The sequence below is a fragment of the Calliphora vicina genome, chromosome 1, assembly GCF_958450345.1.
Source record: "Calliphora vicina chromosome 1, idCalVici1.1, whole genome shotgun sequence".
Classification (NCBI taxonomy): Eukaryota; Metazoa; Arthropoda; class Insecta; order Diptera; family Calliphoridae; genus Calliphora; species Calliphora vicina.
This window is the reverse complement of record NC_088780.1, coordinates 128,026,693-128,043,451: the sequence shown is the minus strand read 5'-3', so window position 1 is coordinate 128,043,451 and position 16,759 is coordinate 128,026,693. Positions and strand designations below refer to the sequence as shown.

General features: G+C 30.1%; 2 protein-coding genes across 2 annotated transcripts; one reads left to right on the top strand and one right to left on the bottom strand.

Moving 5' to 3' along the window:
* Positions 1–148: 148 nt before the first annotated feature.
* Positions 149–10,732, bottom strand: Syt14 (Synaptotagmin 14). The gene is made up of 7 exons (XM_065508023.1): positions 10,678–10,732; positions 4,591–4,752; positions 4,190–4,528; positions 3,915–4,117; positions 3,388–3,849; positions 1,782–2,087; positions 149–558 (listed from the first exon to the last, which is right to left on the bottom strand). Exons 1-7 carry the CDS (start codon positions 10,715–10,717, stop codon positions 358–360), a joined length of 1,713 nt encoding a protein of 570 aa, XP_065364095.1. The 5' UTR covers positions 10,718–10,732; the 3' UTR covers positions 149–357.
* Positions 10,733–14,985: 4,253 nt separating this feature from the next.
* On the top strand, positions 14,986–16,473 carry Fkbp39 (FK506-binding protein 39kD). The gene is made up of 3 exons (XM_065515800.1): positions 14,986–15,141; positions 15,256–15,483; positions 15,555–16,473. The coding sequence occupies exons 1-3, from the start codon at positions 15,132–15,134 to the stop codon at positions 16,448–16,450; spliced, it is 1,134 nt and encodes a 377-aa protein (XP_065371872.1). The 5' UTR covers positions 14,986–15,131; the 3' UTR covers positions 16,451–16,473.
* The last annotated feature ends 286 nt before the right edge of the window (positions 16,474–16,759 follow it).

The following is a 16,759-nucleotide window of genomic DNA, read 5'->3' as shown; positions in this document are numbered from 1 at the left end:
AAATTATTTGCACTTACCAAATTTTGTTGTGTTTGTTGTTTAATAAACATGTTTTTTGTTTATTTTGTTGTTTTTGTTGTCCAAAAAAATATATATATTTATATTGTATGTATTAGAAAATATTTTAAATTAGAATTTTGTGTTTTTGTTTTATTGTTCTTTTTACACAAAATCTAATTCAAGACCAGTCTCTATATCAACAGCAACCACATCAGCCTTTGTTGCTGTGCCGCATTCTTCTTCCTCCATGTCGTCGACTTTGGATTTTTTCAGTTTGGACTTATCTTTTGTTGTGGCAAAGGAGACCAATAGGCCTAGACCACTGCCACGACGTGAAGATTGGCCCAACTGTTCGAATCAGGAATCCACCAAGACATGCCAACGTGCCAAAAGTTCCCCCTTAGCCATATCACGCATATCCACCCAATGCGCCACTTCTTCTGGTCCAGATGAGTTTAGGCCCAGACTAAACCAACCGACCATTTCATTTTTCTTCATATTACGCTTTGCGTAAACGGAAACCATTAACGTAACATCATTAAGTTGAAACAAGGCCACCTGTTACGGAAAACAATTAAAATTCTTAGCCAAAAATTTTTGAACTGCACTGTGGTGGTGAATCAAAAATAATTCTAGACACTACATTCCCATTAATTATAATCTTGTCAATTAACAACTATTGATTTGGTTTTGTTAGGTCCAACGAAGAAGCCTAATGAAATTTGCAAATGTCCTTCCGAAATGGGAATTTATCGGTCACAAAGGTTTAATTTATATAAGTATCTACACGAATTTCAATCCATGAATGTTTTATATATACGGAAGATAATTAGTCATAGCTCCTATATAAGACCCACTTCAATATTTAACAAGTATTAATATTGAGATAAAATTTAGCTCAAATAAGTTTTATATGCACAGAAATCAAGCTACTAAATTGTTTTGTGATCGGGCTTGGTGGACAATACATTCTTAATTGTTTTTATTTATGTTTGATGTATATTTTCGGAAAGGGTTAACGGCACGTACCTAATCGTAAGGCTCAGTTAGAAATAATAGCAGATTTATTTCCACATTATTTTGATTCTACCCACTGTGCGTTCCAACATTTTTATTAAACATCTTTATATATTTGAGTTTTTTGTTCAATTCCTCATAACACTGAAAGTACGTGAAAATGACACACCAAAACGTAAGCTCCAGCCATTTACACCATTTTAAAAGATCAGGTCAAAATCATGAGATATATTGCAGTATATAGCACCTCTTATTACCTTGACAATTGGAACATATGGCTCATTTTGCCTTCAACATTTCAATTTTTAAGAACGACAAATGTCCACTGAAAAAGATGAATGATTTCATCAAACTATAATGGCTTTCGAAGACCGATTCTATGCTTGTTGATTTCTGTTGGCAAGCGAAAAATAAAATTGGAGACAGAATAATTTCCAACCGATTGCAACCCAAAATGGATACAAATTAAAAGAAAATATCGCCAAAATAAGTGAATTTTTCGGAAATCATGTTATAGTTAAGTTTCGACAAGTAAATAATAAATAAAGTCCATTCAAAAGATTTTTCGAAGTCTTTTCAAAGTATTATCAAATATCGCTTGAGAGATAATATCACTTAAAAATGCAATATCTTCAGTTTTTGAACTGATCATTTGAAACGGATTATACCATTCATTTTGGGTGTCTTGGCGTTTTGTTGTGTTATTTCAAAAGTATTTACAGTGTAATTGATAAACCAAAATTATAGAATTTATTTAAACTTACCTGAAATACAAATGTCTCTTTAAACAGAGGATTTGGTTGACCACGTCTCGTTGAGGTTTTTGCTCTCGAGATCTCTTGTCCTATACTACTAACTAAACATAACTTAACATATGTATCCGGTGCCTTGTTTAAATTTAAACTACGAAAATGACTGCCTTTCACAATTTCAACTGTTAAACGTCCAGTGGTACCGTTATATCCTAAACCTAAAAGTAGCTCGGGTACACCTCCATGTTGCATTGAAGTGGTCGAGCCGGCACTATCGGAACGAGCTAAACTTAATAGATCACTAGATGATCCCAAAATCTAAAAAAAAGTTTGAGAAATTAAATTATTTAAAATAGAAAACACAAATCAATTTTTTTAAAACGTATTTCGATTTTCATTATATTCAAAATTACTACGTTTCTCTGCGTAGATTCAGTTGACACAAGAGAATTTGCAGCCAATCGAATGATTAGATCAAAGGTTCGAACGAATTTATTTTTAATTTAAATTTTATCTCTTAATTCTGCTATTAAAGAATTTATTAAGAAATAATTCATACGCTTAAAGGAATGACTTCAAACGTACACAGAAAAAATTTTCAACATATACAGCATGATTTGATTTCTTTGATTTTCAATAAATTTATAAATAATTTCTTATTTTTTGGGTCATGTACTATTTTATAACATTTATGAACATGTTCTTATTCTTAATGAAAAAAAGTAATTTTCGATTAATAATATTTATTAAAAAATTCATTCCAATTATGAATTATTTTTTTCTGTGTACTGAATTCATTCCTTTAAGAATGCATTCTTTAAAGAATTAATTCCTTATTAAATCATTATATTTTTAATTGAAATCCAATTCAAAATATCTTAAGAAAATTTATAGAATGATTAAATTTTGCTTCAATTCAAAACTACAAATATTTTTCGAAACAATTTCTTGACATACCGAATGATTTGAATACTATTTTAATTTTGAAATCTATTAATATTAATCGATTTAGCAATCGATATTGCGCCATCGATTTTTCGATAGCTTTTGGAATGAGGAAAATAAATTTCCACCACGACATATCAAAAAAATCATTTTCGAGGCGCCCAAATTTCAGAAAAAGTCCAAAAATTTAAGTTGAGAAAAAGTAAATTTTTTTCAATTAATTTTGTAAATGAATAAAAACAAAACAAAATTTAAAGAAAAACAATAGTTTCAATTAATTTGAATTAGATATGAATTAACACAAATTTAACCATTCAAATGTTGAATAAGATTTATTATGAAGCAATTCAATAATGAAAATAAAGCCTTTTATTGAAGCTAAAGAATTAGTTTTTTGGGAATGGGTTTATTTTATGAATTACCATTTTTTTAATTCTGAATTAAGATGTTAGTGAATTATGCTTAAATTAAATTAATTAATTTAAAGCTCTGAATTAAATAACATCAATTGAACTATATATGCTGTAGCAAAAAAAAAATAATAATCAAGTAGACCGCAATATCATAAAAGTGATAAAATTTGTCGTATTGGTAAGCAGAACCATCAAATTGGTAACAGTACCAGAATCATTCGTTTGGGAACAAGTTCTAAAAGTTAATGCCCATCACTTACCGATGATGTATTTCTTGGCTCCAATGGCAGCCATAGATTTGTTTCCAATTCTAAATCTATGGTAGCAAAGCTTACATAAGCCTCGCCAATCAGTCGTTCTTTGCGTAAACGTTCGCAACCGTACAGTCGCACACGTAAACCCATATTGTTAACTTCCTCCGGCGTAACACGATGCAGTAGAAAACTCTCCATATATTGAGGATTTTCTCCTGAACGTATTTTGGTCTTGTGTTTTTGTTTCTTATTCGGCAGCATTAGAAGACGTACTTGAGTATGCGTTTGCTGACCGTTACCCAACGTGGGTAAACCACGTGCTTGCAAGACATGAACTGTCATCTTACGCATGGGGGCATCGTAAAGAAGAGATATTTCAACACTGCCGGATTTACCATAGCATTGAGTTTGCATAGAAATATCATCGGATTTAATGGATCTTAAGTCGCTAGTATCAAATAAGGGTTCCTGGTATGACAAAAGTATTAAATTAAAATAACTATATTAGTGGATAGATTTATCAAAGTACTTACATCTTCATTGTTATTATTACACAGAATATTGGGTACATCTTCTAAACTATCTTGACGTGGAGGTGTGGTTATACTATTTGCTGAGTTATTAACCTTTTGATATTTAGTCGTTTTAGTTGTATCCGTATTTACCTCTATACGAGATTCTTTTATAGAAGCACTATTTGAAATATCGGAAGTTTTGCTAATAGATGGATGTCGTTCTGTAATAAATAAAATATAAAGTTATAAATATTTATAATACATACTTTTATTCAAATCATTATTAAATTTACCTTTCTTTTCACCCGTTAATATACCCGTATGGCTGTCAATCGAAGCTTCTACCGAATCATTAGAACTACACTCACTATGTGACGAAGGCACGCCTACCTTACCCCGCTCTGCTATAGCTAACGGATCTCTGGAGGAATCACGTGGTGCTACTGTTACACGTTGCAGGTCACTGTTAAAATAGTTAAAATTTTGCGATAATGGATTTAACTGATTAATGCCATAGTTTGTATACGATCCATGGCCATTATTTGAAGCTACGCGAGCCTGTTGTAAGCGCAATCTCCTTAAAATGTCCTCTTCTGAATCCGAACTGGTATTATCATAACGTCGTTTTCGCGCTGTTAAATGAAAACTCATTTATATATAATGTTATATTAATCTTTTTTTCTTAAATACTTACATAACTTTTGTACACATTTTGAGGCCAAATGTTTTTCATCACAACAATGTAGTCCTCGTCGGGTATGAAAGCACCATTTACGATTTACATATAGGAAAAATAATAGCATTAACGCTATCACACCAAATAGGGCTGACAATACTGTAGTAATCTCAACGGTTCCTGCAAAATCGATAAACATATAAAGGTCATTGAGTTGTAATTTTGAAAATTGTAATTTGGGTCGGTTAAACATATGTCCCTAATGATAAATTCATTAATGTAACAAATTAAGATAAAATCTTGATAAATCGTAATCAATCTATCGACAAATGTTAATAAAAGCGAAGTTTGCACTATCACTATCCCATACAAAATAAATATCAGGCGAACTTTATTAGTGAAAGCTGCCAAACTTTGACGGATTTATTAATTAACAGTGTTTGAAGTTTAGTTGAAAATGCGCGGAATTTAATTAGTGGGCGTGGCACCTCCCTTACAAAGGAAATATTTAATTTTGAATATTTGGAGAACTAGAATTGTAAAAGTATTTATATGTAATTAATTTATATGTAGTTAAGTATCTGGAGAACTAAAATTTCGAAATTCTTAAAACTATGTCTGAATCTCTTATCATTAGTGGGCATTGATCCTCTTCTATAACATAAATAGCTCTTGCTGAACTGTATTAGAAAATGCCGTAAAACTTTAAAGGGCTTATTTCGTTACCATTTTACGTAGTTTGGTTGAAAATGAGCCATACAAATTAAATAGTCATATCTGGTAAACTACAATTGAAAAAGTGTACGGAGTTTGGATGAAAATGGACGGGATCGGAAAAGGTAAATATTTATAATTAAATATGTGGAGAATTATTGAACAACAGTTAAAGTCTAAAAGCATGACATTAGTTATTTTGATACCGGAATAAAAATGGATGTGATCAGAGAAAGGGATTTAAATTGATTTTTGCCAGTATATGTATTTTTATTAATGGATATTTGAAGATCTATAAAGTTTTATTCTCAATACATTGCATGTGAAGTTTTGTACGTATGTGGATGTTATCAAAGAATATAAATGCGTTAAATTCTTTGGTCATTTTTAAAATTAAAAAAAGTAGTTTCGAGAAAAATGGCTTTGAATGTTTTATGACATTTTACTATTTCTTAATTAAATGTTCAATAAATCATGCTATTTCAGAAATAAAACCTGATTTAAATAGTAGATATTATTATCTTTCTAATCTGTATTTAACCCACATTTTTACTTGTCAAATATACGTGAAAACATGCATTTTAATTTTGGCGTTTACAACGAAAAAACACTATCATACAAAATATAATTGACTTTTTTTTAAAACTGATAAAACTATATGTAAGACTAAAGAACGGCGCATATTTTGTATTACTCAGTTCAAAACAGTTATTGAGTTATGACGTTGTTGCAACAAATGAGCGATATGTACTTGTTTTTGAATATCTAAAGAATTTTTTATAAATTACTTTTCTATCATTGTTAGGGCCATTATTACAACTTGTCTTTAAGTTCCTAATAGTAAAAGTTAACTTTAAGCAATAGGAAAAGGTACCCTTAAAGTTAACTTTTACTATTAGGAACTTAAAGACAAGTTGTAATAATGTAGTTTAATATTTATAATCGAATACATACATATCTATCTATCGGATGAAACGCATCTCTTCTAAACTACTTGTAGAGCTCTTAATTTGTAAAAATACGGACATATATTAACCCTCCGCAATGATCTCGTTGATACAGGCAAACAAATTTGTATTGTAAATTTTTTTAAACACCCTAAATTTGAAGCTATTTCTTGATAAAAAATATATTTTTGCTGCAATGTTTTCGAAATAAAATGTGAAGAGATTATTTTCAAACGCCCTTTTTTATTGATAGCAATTTGATACATTGCGACTAGTCTCGATTGAAAATGATTGCGACTAACGGAGGGTTAATTGAATTTACATTATAAAGAAAATGGGATAATAAAAAAATTATTTTTTTCACAATTTTTACCTTGACTATATTTTGTTTTTCGCAAATATCTTTCGTAATAGTTGTCAAATTTTTTTTTATAAAAACATTATTTTACATCTAATAAACTCTATTTTTCCAAAATTTCAATCCACCTAGTAGTATTTTTTTTTTTTGGATATTTGTGTAGGCTAATGTGTTTTCCGGTTATTAGGCTCCATCTATGACCAATTATGGGCCGATCATAATAAAATTTTGAACAGCAATTTTTATAAATATTGACATTTTTTGTTTCGAATTTGAACTTGACAACTCTATTTTTAAGAAATTGATGAGAATTTTAAAGATTTTCGGTAGTGGACCATATATGGGAGCTATGGTCAATATGGACCGATATTCACAAAATCCAGTAGTAAGATAACTGGATACAAATTACTGATCTGTGTATAATTTCATTTTGATATCGATATGTTTTAGATATTTATTAAGGTTAATATCTTTTTCGGAAACGGTCCTTATATGAGAGCTATGACCAATTATGGGCCAATCTTCATAAAATTCGGTACAGTGATTTTTATGTATGAGTATTATTTGCGTTGAATTTTAGCATGATAAAGATATTTAGAAGAGATTTATGAATACTTAACTGATTTTCGGAAGTGGACCTTATATGGGAGCTATGGTCAAATATGGACCGATATTCACAAAATCCTATAGTATGATTTTCAAATATAAATTACGGATCTGTGTAAAATTTTGGTTCGATATTGATATTTTTTAGATATTTATGCCGATTAATGTGTTTTTCGGAAATGGTCCTTATATGGGAGCTATAATAAATTATAGGCCGATCTTCATCGAATTAGGTATAGCGATTTTGTTATATATTGGGATTATTTATGGCGACATTTATGATATATTTATGCTTATTTAAGTGATTTTCGGAAGTGTACTTTATATGGGGGCTATGGTCAAATATGGGCCGATCCACGAAAAATCTGGTAATGTAATTTTTTTTACCACGAAACTTATTTTTGCTGAATTTTCTAAGGATACTGTAGGCATTTATAGACCATAGAACCATATTTTGGGAAGAAATTTGTATGGGGGCTAGGAGAAATCATGGATAGATTCTAATAATTTTCATCAGAGTTACTCCTTTTATCAGTGCAAAATTGTATGGTATTAGATGCAATATATTTACACCAGTGACCAAAAATATGTGAAAATTATCAATTTTTTTTTTAGGTTGTCCCACATTTTGATTCATAACGTTGGTTCTAATGTACCGATTTCGCTGATTTTCAATACCAAACTGCTTAGGACAATGCAACTTTGCTAAGTTTGTTTTCGTATTTTGGACGTGAGCGTGTTTTACACAGACGGACATAGCTCAATCGACTTAGAATTTCATAAGTATCAATAATATATATACTTTGTTGGGTCTCAGATGAATATTTCCTAATGTTACACACGGAATGACAAACTTATATATACCCTCATTCACCACTTATGGTGGTGGAGGGAATAAAAAGTGGTAAATAAATGACTCGATAGCTAAATGAAGAGAGTTTGAGAAAACAATACAAAATAAGAATAATAGTAATAAATATATTTGGTCAATTCACAAGGTTTGTTATCATGTCATAATGTCCTAATATTTCACGAATCGGCGGTTCGGCTTAACTGATTCTTAAGCGTTCGGCGCAGGTCTCTGCTGATTGGTTACGATAACACAATAAACATAGCATACAGCATTATTTTAGGACATTTTTTGCATGAAAGGCAATAACAACATTTTTAAACCATTGTGAAATATTAGGACAATATTACATGATGTGAATATTACCTTGTGAATTGACCAATTGTAAAAACATATTTTTTATCCTTTAAATTATTTATATAAAATTAAAAAAAATTAAAACCCTTTCATGGTATGACCTATGTTAACCCTTTATATATCTATGTATGTTTGTAATGTTATGGTTTAGTTTCATTAGAAACATTTTCCATTTGCTTTCCATGACTCATATCGACAAAATCAAAACAGGTGTAAATGGGAGTGTATGTATATGTGTCTGGTCGAAATACCTAATATAACGGTTAAATTGTATTTATCGTTAATTATTAATGAACTTGAAACGTAGCTGTTGTTTTTTGTTTAGGTTTTGTTTTCTTTCTTGCTACGCCATGTTTTTGTTTTTATTGTTGTTATGGATTTAATATTTGACATTGAAAGTTTGTTATACTTTGTAGTTGTCATATTAATGACATTAATACACGATTTTTACCGTTAATAAATTTTTAGGTATGGGAACATGGGATTTTCCATTTCACCACTTACATATCTTTTTTTATACAATTCATATAAAAATTAGTGGCTAACTTTAAATTATAATGAACATTTTTGATCATTTAAGGTATGGTCACTAGACATGCCCTTAAAAAATAGATTTGCTTAGGGTGGGCCTTATTTTATTCATTGGTAGCTAAAACTAACTACTGCAAATTTAATTGCAATCGGATAACTAGAACCCGTGCCGGAAATCGATTGAAAGTTGTAAAATTGGATAAATAATGGTACTTTTTTCGATATCTTAAAAAAATCACTATTTAAATAAAATTTTCTAAATATTTGAAATGAACCTAATCTTCTAAAGAAAATTGCCTTTCTAACTAGGTATAAAATAATAATTTCGAATGAAAAATAGCAAAATAGCCAGAATTTATTAAACATATCGTTACCTTAATATAGAAAGGCCCTAACTCGTTTTTTTAAGCCCAGATTTTCGTTTATTTCGATAAAAGGTCCGTTCATCGATTTTTTTAAAGTCATACATTTCTCAAATTTGTATTACTTTTTTATTTTTTTATGTAGCGGATTTTTTCCCGTTACCGCAAATTGTTAATATAGATTCGAGGCAGCTTGATATACTGATAAAAAAGAACTATTTTCGTTTTTTGGATAAAAAAATAAAAAATATTTCCAAACTTTACCGTTTTGTGGGTGAACTTTCTTGACAACCGCGAAAAAGTAATACCATTTTTTAAAATAACTTTCAAGGGTGTATTCGACTATGCTAGGGCTATTTTGATATTTCCAAAAGATGTAAAAAAGTTATAGCCCTATACATATGTATGTACAATAAATTTTAACCTTTTTTCATAATCATCAGTAAGTTTTGAATAAATTATTAGTAAGATTTTGTTAAAACTTCTTGAATTAAACGAAATTTCACCACTTCAGAGTCCGAAATATTGGGCCTGTAGGATTGCTTTATAGATTTCACTATTTATTAGCTTTGCAAAATTTCAATACAAAAAGTAATAAGATGTTGGAAAAGACTAAAATTTGTATGTAAACGAACTGATATTTGCATAAAAAGAGCTTTATATACATTTTAGATTTTAAATCAAATCTTTGATATAAATGTGAATATGTACAATGAAAACATGAAATTTATTAATTTCAGTTCCATTTTTTTTAAACCGGTTAACAGAGTGATAATCCAGTTAACTGAAAATCCACATTTTAAATTAACCGTTCACAACAAACTGAAATATTTGAGAAAAACCGGGTTCTCGCTTAACCGGTTTATAAACACTAAATTGGTCTCATGAAAAACAGCCCCACACCAAAAAAAAGCCAAACTTGATTGTCTTATTTGTGTACATGGACTCCGGTCCCATTGCCTTCGGCTGTTTTACAATTGTTCTCCAATTACTGCCTCTTAAATTATATTTGAATTCATGAATTCAAAAATTAATTTTATGTTCTTTAGAAAATTTTATAGGAGTAGTATGTTTTCTTTATAAATAAGATAGGTTTACTGTTCGAGAACTAGTTTCCATTTTTAAAGTATTGATAAAGCTATTATTATCTTATGAGGTCTTCCTCACATTTTTTTTATAATTTTAGAAACTGCAGATTAATAAATTGAATAGTTATTTATCACAGCCAATTTTTGGTTTCAATTCAGCAAATCTTGACTATAAGCATTTTTACTAACTATCAAAAATACCGGAATCTGAGGAGGAAGTTATACTAGTATGTACCTTATATGGATAATTTGTATTTATTTTTTATAGGTATTAAATTAAATTATTACTCACCATTTAAAGCGTAATTTTCCACATTTGAAGTAACTATCATTTCCGAATTTGTATTTAAAATACAGCTAACACGTAGTAACACCTTATATTAAACACTAGAAATATTATAAAAGCAAATATTTACTTGTTACATGTACTATACATATGTATGGATGTATGTATGTAGAATTGTACTCATGTAATTTTGAAACATAAACACAAACAAAGCGGCGTATAATAAAATCAAAACAAACAAACGACAATCACACTACAAAAACATTTAAAAATAAAAAATAAAAAACAAATGCGTAACAGAAAGCTCTTTTTTGATGGAAATGAACGTGAAAGAGAAAGTGAAAGTGGAAGTAAAAAGGATAATAAAGAGGATGGAGAATAAAATCGATTTTTCACACATTTGCACTAGGAATTTTATATGAAACTTAAAACTTTTACTTTCATTGTAATACAAATATCATTATTACCTTGTTAAACATACAAATGAATGTTGGTTTTTGTTATAAACTTTTTGATTTTGTTATTCAATTTTTTATAAATATCTTAAACATTTTCATATTTGTTTTGCAAATAAAATTACTTCGTTTAATATGTTTCATATATGGTTGTAAGTGTTTAAAACTTTTGCTTTTTGCAAGTAACATTTGTTATGATTTTATGTAGCTTATTTACTTGATTTTGTATATATTTCATTATATTTAACTATAAATTTTCACTTTTTAAAAAAACTTAAATAATAATATGTATATATATTTACTTTCACATTATTTAAAATAAAAACGTTGAAAACTTTGTGTGAATATTTTTTTTATTTTTTTTTTAATGTTGTGAACCGTACTCTAGAATCATGTATCTACGTGTGACTCAGTTAATGTCATACCAGTCCTTATTATCTTTTCGTCTTAAAAAAATGGAGCTTTGCATTTAATAAAAAAATAAAAGCTTTAACTTGTGAGAAAGTAATGTCAAATATTGACACAATTCATTGGACAACTGTTGCTTTGTCCTGTTAAGGACACATGCATCAGTGATTGTAGGTTACTTAAAAGTAAAAGTATATGAATGTATTACTATCCATAAATAAATGCAGTTTACTTAAACATTTCAATAAACGAAATAAAGTTCATTATAGTTGAATATACTCTTAATAATTGATCAATATTGCTCATACGTAATTTACTGCAAAGATTTACTACTTTTTTACACTGCCGCTCACTTGAATACGACACATACATACATAAATAGTTTTTGCTGATCAATACCCAGCAGTTCATGGTTACTGTCCCAAACTAGTTATTTTACCTATCACTTAGGGTGACAACTAGTTGAATAAGTAGTTACGTGACTAGGTTGACCATTTTGATTACAATAATACTGTCTGATAGCTGGTCCAAAGTAGTCAACGCATTGGAATCACATACCGGTTACTTAGTCAGTTATCTTACTAGCTACCTAACTGGATACTTGATCAGCTACATAACTAGTTATTTTAACATGTACGGTTGCTAATTGACCTCAAACATATAGTTAAAATAAAATTTCATTGACAGTCCAATAACCGATTGCTTGTAAACAAACCTTCTTCCGACAACTCTCCTATATATTACTTCTAGTGGGTAAAATAACTACTTTCTAAAGTGCAGTACAAAATATACATTTGAAGTAACTACACTCTAGGTTACTTAGAGACTAAAGTTATAATTATGTTTACGTTAGGTTACATTGGATGTATAAAGTAACCAATTGACTTTTTTTTTGCGCTACATACTGCTAGACTTGCCAACTTTTGAAATTTCCAAACGGGACACCACTAAATGATCAGAGAAAAATTCAAACAAATTCGTTTATAATTATTATCCTATTTTATTTATTAAAATCAACAATAACACATTAATTTTAATTGTGTAAAATCTGGAGAACTATCACTGTGAAAATCTTCGAACTTTATACGAGCCAATTTCTTATCTGTGTATGAAGTCCATAAATGGTTAGACTTGCGAGATTCCTTACACTTTGTTCGAATAGCTCTCTTATCATTTTACATATATAGTTTGGCTGAAAATGGTTGGGATCGGATTAGTGGGCGTGGCATTGGATAACTAAAATTAATTTTTTTACAATTTCACCTCATTAAAAAATAGTTTATAAAATCGAAGCGCAACGGGTTAAGCTAGTAATTAATAAAGTTTAATTATTTCAGTCCTTTATATTTTTAATCGCTTTTATCAGCTTTTTTTATTATTATTTGAAGTTATAAATTCAACAAACTCAGCCCATTTCAATGGATCAACAACTCAGCTTTAACTAAAGGTACAAGTATCGTGCCATTAATTTTCCATGAATGTTAAAAAATGTTTACTGATGAGTTTTTTCGGAACATAAATAGTGATATTCAGTTTTTAGAAAATACTATATTTCAGAAAATAAAGCATCCTTGTATATCGGTATTTCCAATTTTTATATTTTTTGTGGTAATTAATGAAAAAGTTATGTTTATTTTCAAAATGGGACAAATGGCGTCCCGTTCAGAGTATCGCCGGGACATTCGACTCTAAAACTGGTCTGTCCCGACGAAAACTGGACGGTTGGCAAGTCTATATACAGCACATACGTAACAAATGACCCAAAATTTATAAATTGGAGTCAGACATTAGTGACAATTACTGACTACTTGCTTAACTGCTAGGTAACTTGCAAATGAATAATAAATAATTCACAAATTATTAATAATTAATAAGTTAAATAGAAATTATATTTTAATAACTAAAATTAACAAATTTCTAGTTCAATGTATACCATGGCAATTTTTACCAATAATCAATCCTCAATTAAATTTTCTCAAATCCCAAAATTATTTTAGCTATTCCGCTAATAGTTTACCATAAAGGATTCAAATTGATAATAATTTCCTAACAATAAATTGTATGCAGTGCTGCAGTTTGGTTACATTTGTTACATTTTTCGTAACTTTTCGACTCTCTACATAACATGTATAATTTTCCTTTTTTGAACCTTATTTTCATAACTTTTCAGCCCCGCAGTAAAGTACAATATGAAAAAGTAGTACACATTTTTAGTGCTTTAAATGCATATCTTGCCACGGATGTTTATATTAAACAATAGTGTGACTTATTTATAATTTATTACCACCTAGGTCTGGATCATTTTTAGACAGACTCTGGAAATGCGAAAGATGTTAGTAATGTACTCTTGAGTTTGCTAATATCCAATTTTGTGCATTTGGAAGATTTCGTCAGAGACAAAAAATTTTATGGCTGGATCATATAACTCTGTTTTTAGACACTTGAAGATGTAGTAGCTGTCATCTCATACACCTTGTAGTCATGCTAGAAGTTAGAAATATTCAATTGAGGACATGATGAGAAAAATCGCGGTATATTTTTGTTGAAACTCCAAAAGGTTATATAAATTTTAAAATACCAAACTTTCTTTTAATTAGACAACCACACAATTTTAAGTCCAGCAGTCCCATGATAGTTTTTATTTAAATCAAGTGTAGACGGAACTCTAGAGCAACACACAGCTTTATAGAAATATTTTCGCTCAGAAATGTTTAAAACCCCTAATAATGTTCCGGAGAATTGATAGAATAGATTTATTAAATCAATTTCCTAATTTAAATAATATTGTGCAAGCTTTACATATAAGGCCCTGATTTAAGTGCTGGCAAATACCAGGATTTAGTTTAGAATAGCGGTATTCACAATGTAGGGTACTTGGCCTGGTAATGTAGTAAAAGAGCACAATATCAAAAAACAAAATACATTAGAAATTGAAATGTTTGTCAATAAATAGCTTTTCTGCTTTTTTACTAGGCCAAGTACTCTATATTGTGAATACCGCTAATCTAATGAATCTTGTATAGCTAATATTTAGGCAACTAAAACTTAGGCCCTAATTTTGTAAATCACGTCACCAAAAAAAATTTTTGAAATGTGTGAATTGTTGTTTTTGCTTTGCACATAAATATCACTTTGGTGACGTGATTTACAAAATTAGGGCCTTATAAAAGCTGGTGCCGAATTACCGCATTCGTGATCGAAAAAAGATTTCTATATCAAAATAACATATAATAACATTTATTATATTTCTTGCTCGATATCGAATAAGATAATTACGAAAGCATTCTAAAAATTTGAATCGCGATGTGTTTGTTACCACTGTACTACTTTAAAAATACAACTCTGTGTTTTGTTGTCACACACGTTTTATTGCGCGCTGTCAAAATTGAATTAAAATCAACCGTCAAACACGCGTTTTCTTTTCGTTTTTGCTTCTCATTATATTTTGTACCTTTTCTGTTCACTAGTTGTGGAAATCTTCAGTAAACGTGCCGGCATCTTTTCTCGCAAGGAAAAATTCCCACAAAAACTGTGAATTTATTGAATTTAAACCAATTTTACTTTAAGGAGATTTATATTTTTAGATAAACCAACAAAATGTTTTGGGGTAAGTAATAATTCTTTATAAAATAAGATTTTTTTTAATACCAACACTAACCCCCACCACGTGTTGAGCACACTAGAAAATTTCACCAGATATTAATGATATTTGTTTAATTAGGTCTAAATTTGAAACCTAACCGTAAATATTCGCAAACCACGGAGAAATCCTTCCACATTTCCCAAGCGGCTTTAGATTCAGAATCTTCTCAGGGTGGTCCTACACAAATTTTCATTAGCAGTGAAAATCAACGGTTTTTGGTGTGTACTTTACGTAAAGATGTTTGCGAACAAGTAATGTTGGATTTGAACTTCAGCGAGGGAAATGAAATATGTTTCCAAAGCATTGGTAAGTCGTAAAATTAATTAAGTGCAAAAGAGTTTTTTGTTGATGTATGTTTGTTTTTGTTCAATGTTTAGGTAGCGGCAATGTTACTTTATCCGGTTATGTGATGGAAGATATGGCTGATGATTTCATGAATGGCGATGAGGAAGAAGAGGAAGATGTTGAATCGGGCTCTGAAACTGAAGAAGTCGACCTACGCAATGCACTAAATGCTAAAAAAGCCACAAAAAATAAGAAGGCCGACAAGGGCAAAGTTGCTGCTAAGGCTGTAAAGGGTGGTGCTGATGAGGAAGATGATGAGGATGAAGATGACAGTGACTTCGATATGGAAAACGACGATGATGAAGAAGATGCAGAAGGAGAGGAAGATGAAAATGATGAAGACGACGATGAAGATGATGATGAAGAAGAGGAAGATGATGAGGAGGAGGAAGATGAATCCGAAGACGAAGAAGTTCAACAACCTAAAGCTAAACAGGCTAAATTGGAAAAACCAGAAAAACAACAAAATGGCGTAGCTAAACAAAAAGAACAACAAGCTGAAAAGAAATCGAAGAAGGAATTGAAAAAGGAAAAACAACAACAACAGCAACAAAAGGCCCAGCAACCAGAAAAACCAAAAGCTGGTGGTGAACGTGTGTTGTCTGGTGGCGTCAAAGTTGTTGATTTACGTGTTGGTAGCGGCCCTGAAGCCAAACCTGGCAAGCGCACCCAAGTTTTCTACGAAGGACGTTTGTTATCTAATAACAAAGTTTTCGATAGCCTAAAATCTGGAGCTGGTTTTAAATTCACTTTGGGACGTGGTGAAGTCATTAAGGGTTGGGATGTCGGTGTAATCGGCATGAAGGTTGGAGGCAAACGTCGCATTACTTGTCCTCCTCATATGGCCTATGGCTCTCGTGGATCTCCACCAGCTATTCCACCAAACAGTACATTAGTTTTTGAGGTGGAACTCAAGGGTATCAACTAAAAGTTGTTCAAACTTTGGAAAAACCCATATTATTAATAAAATCTTATATCTTAAGTAATTCCATAGTGAATTTTTTTACATAAAACCAACCATGCCCTTTGATACATTTTAAAATAGCATTAACACTTCCTTTAGTCCCTAATTCAAAGCATTGTTTGCATTTCCAAAAACCAAACGGAGATTTAAATAAGAATTTGTAAAGTTATATTTTATAAATGTGTCTTCTTTAGTTTTTGGCTTTCACAACAATAGCTATTCTACAATTCAATTTATTAACATGTTTTATTATCAATTTGATTTTCTATATAG

Coding starts and splice junctions, on each gene's coding strand:
- Syt14 (XM_065508023.1), bottom strand. CDS start 10,717: ATGATAGTTACTTCAAATGTGGAAAATTACGCTTTAAATG. Junction 4,118..4,189: donor ATTAACGGGTGAAAAGAAAG/GTAAATTTAATA, acceptor TATTTATTACAG/AACGACATCCATCTATTAGC. Junction 3,850..3,914: donor GTAATAATAACAATGAAGAT/GTAAGTACTTTG, acceptor TTGTCATACCAG/GAACCCTTATTTGATACTAG.
- Fkbp39 (XM_065515800.1), top strand. Junction 15,484..15,554: donor AATATGTTTCCAAAGCATTG/GTAAGTCGTAAA, acceptor TTCAATGTTTAG/GTAGCGGCAATGTTACTTTA.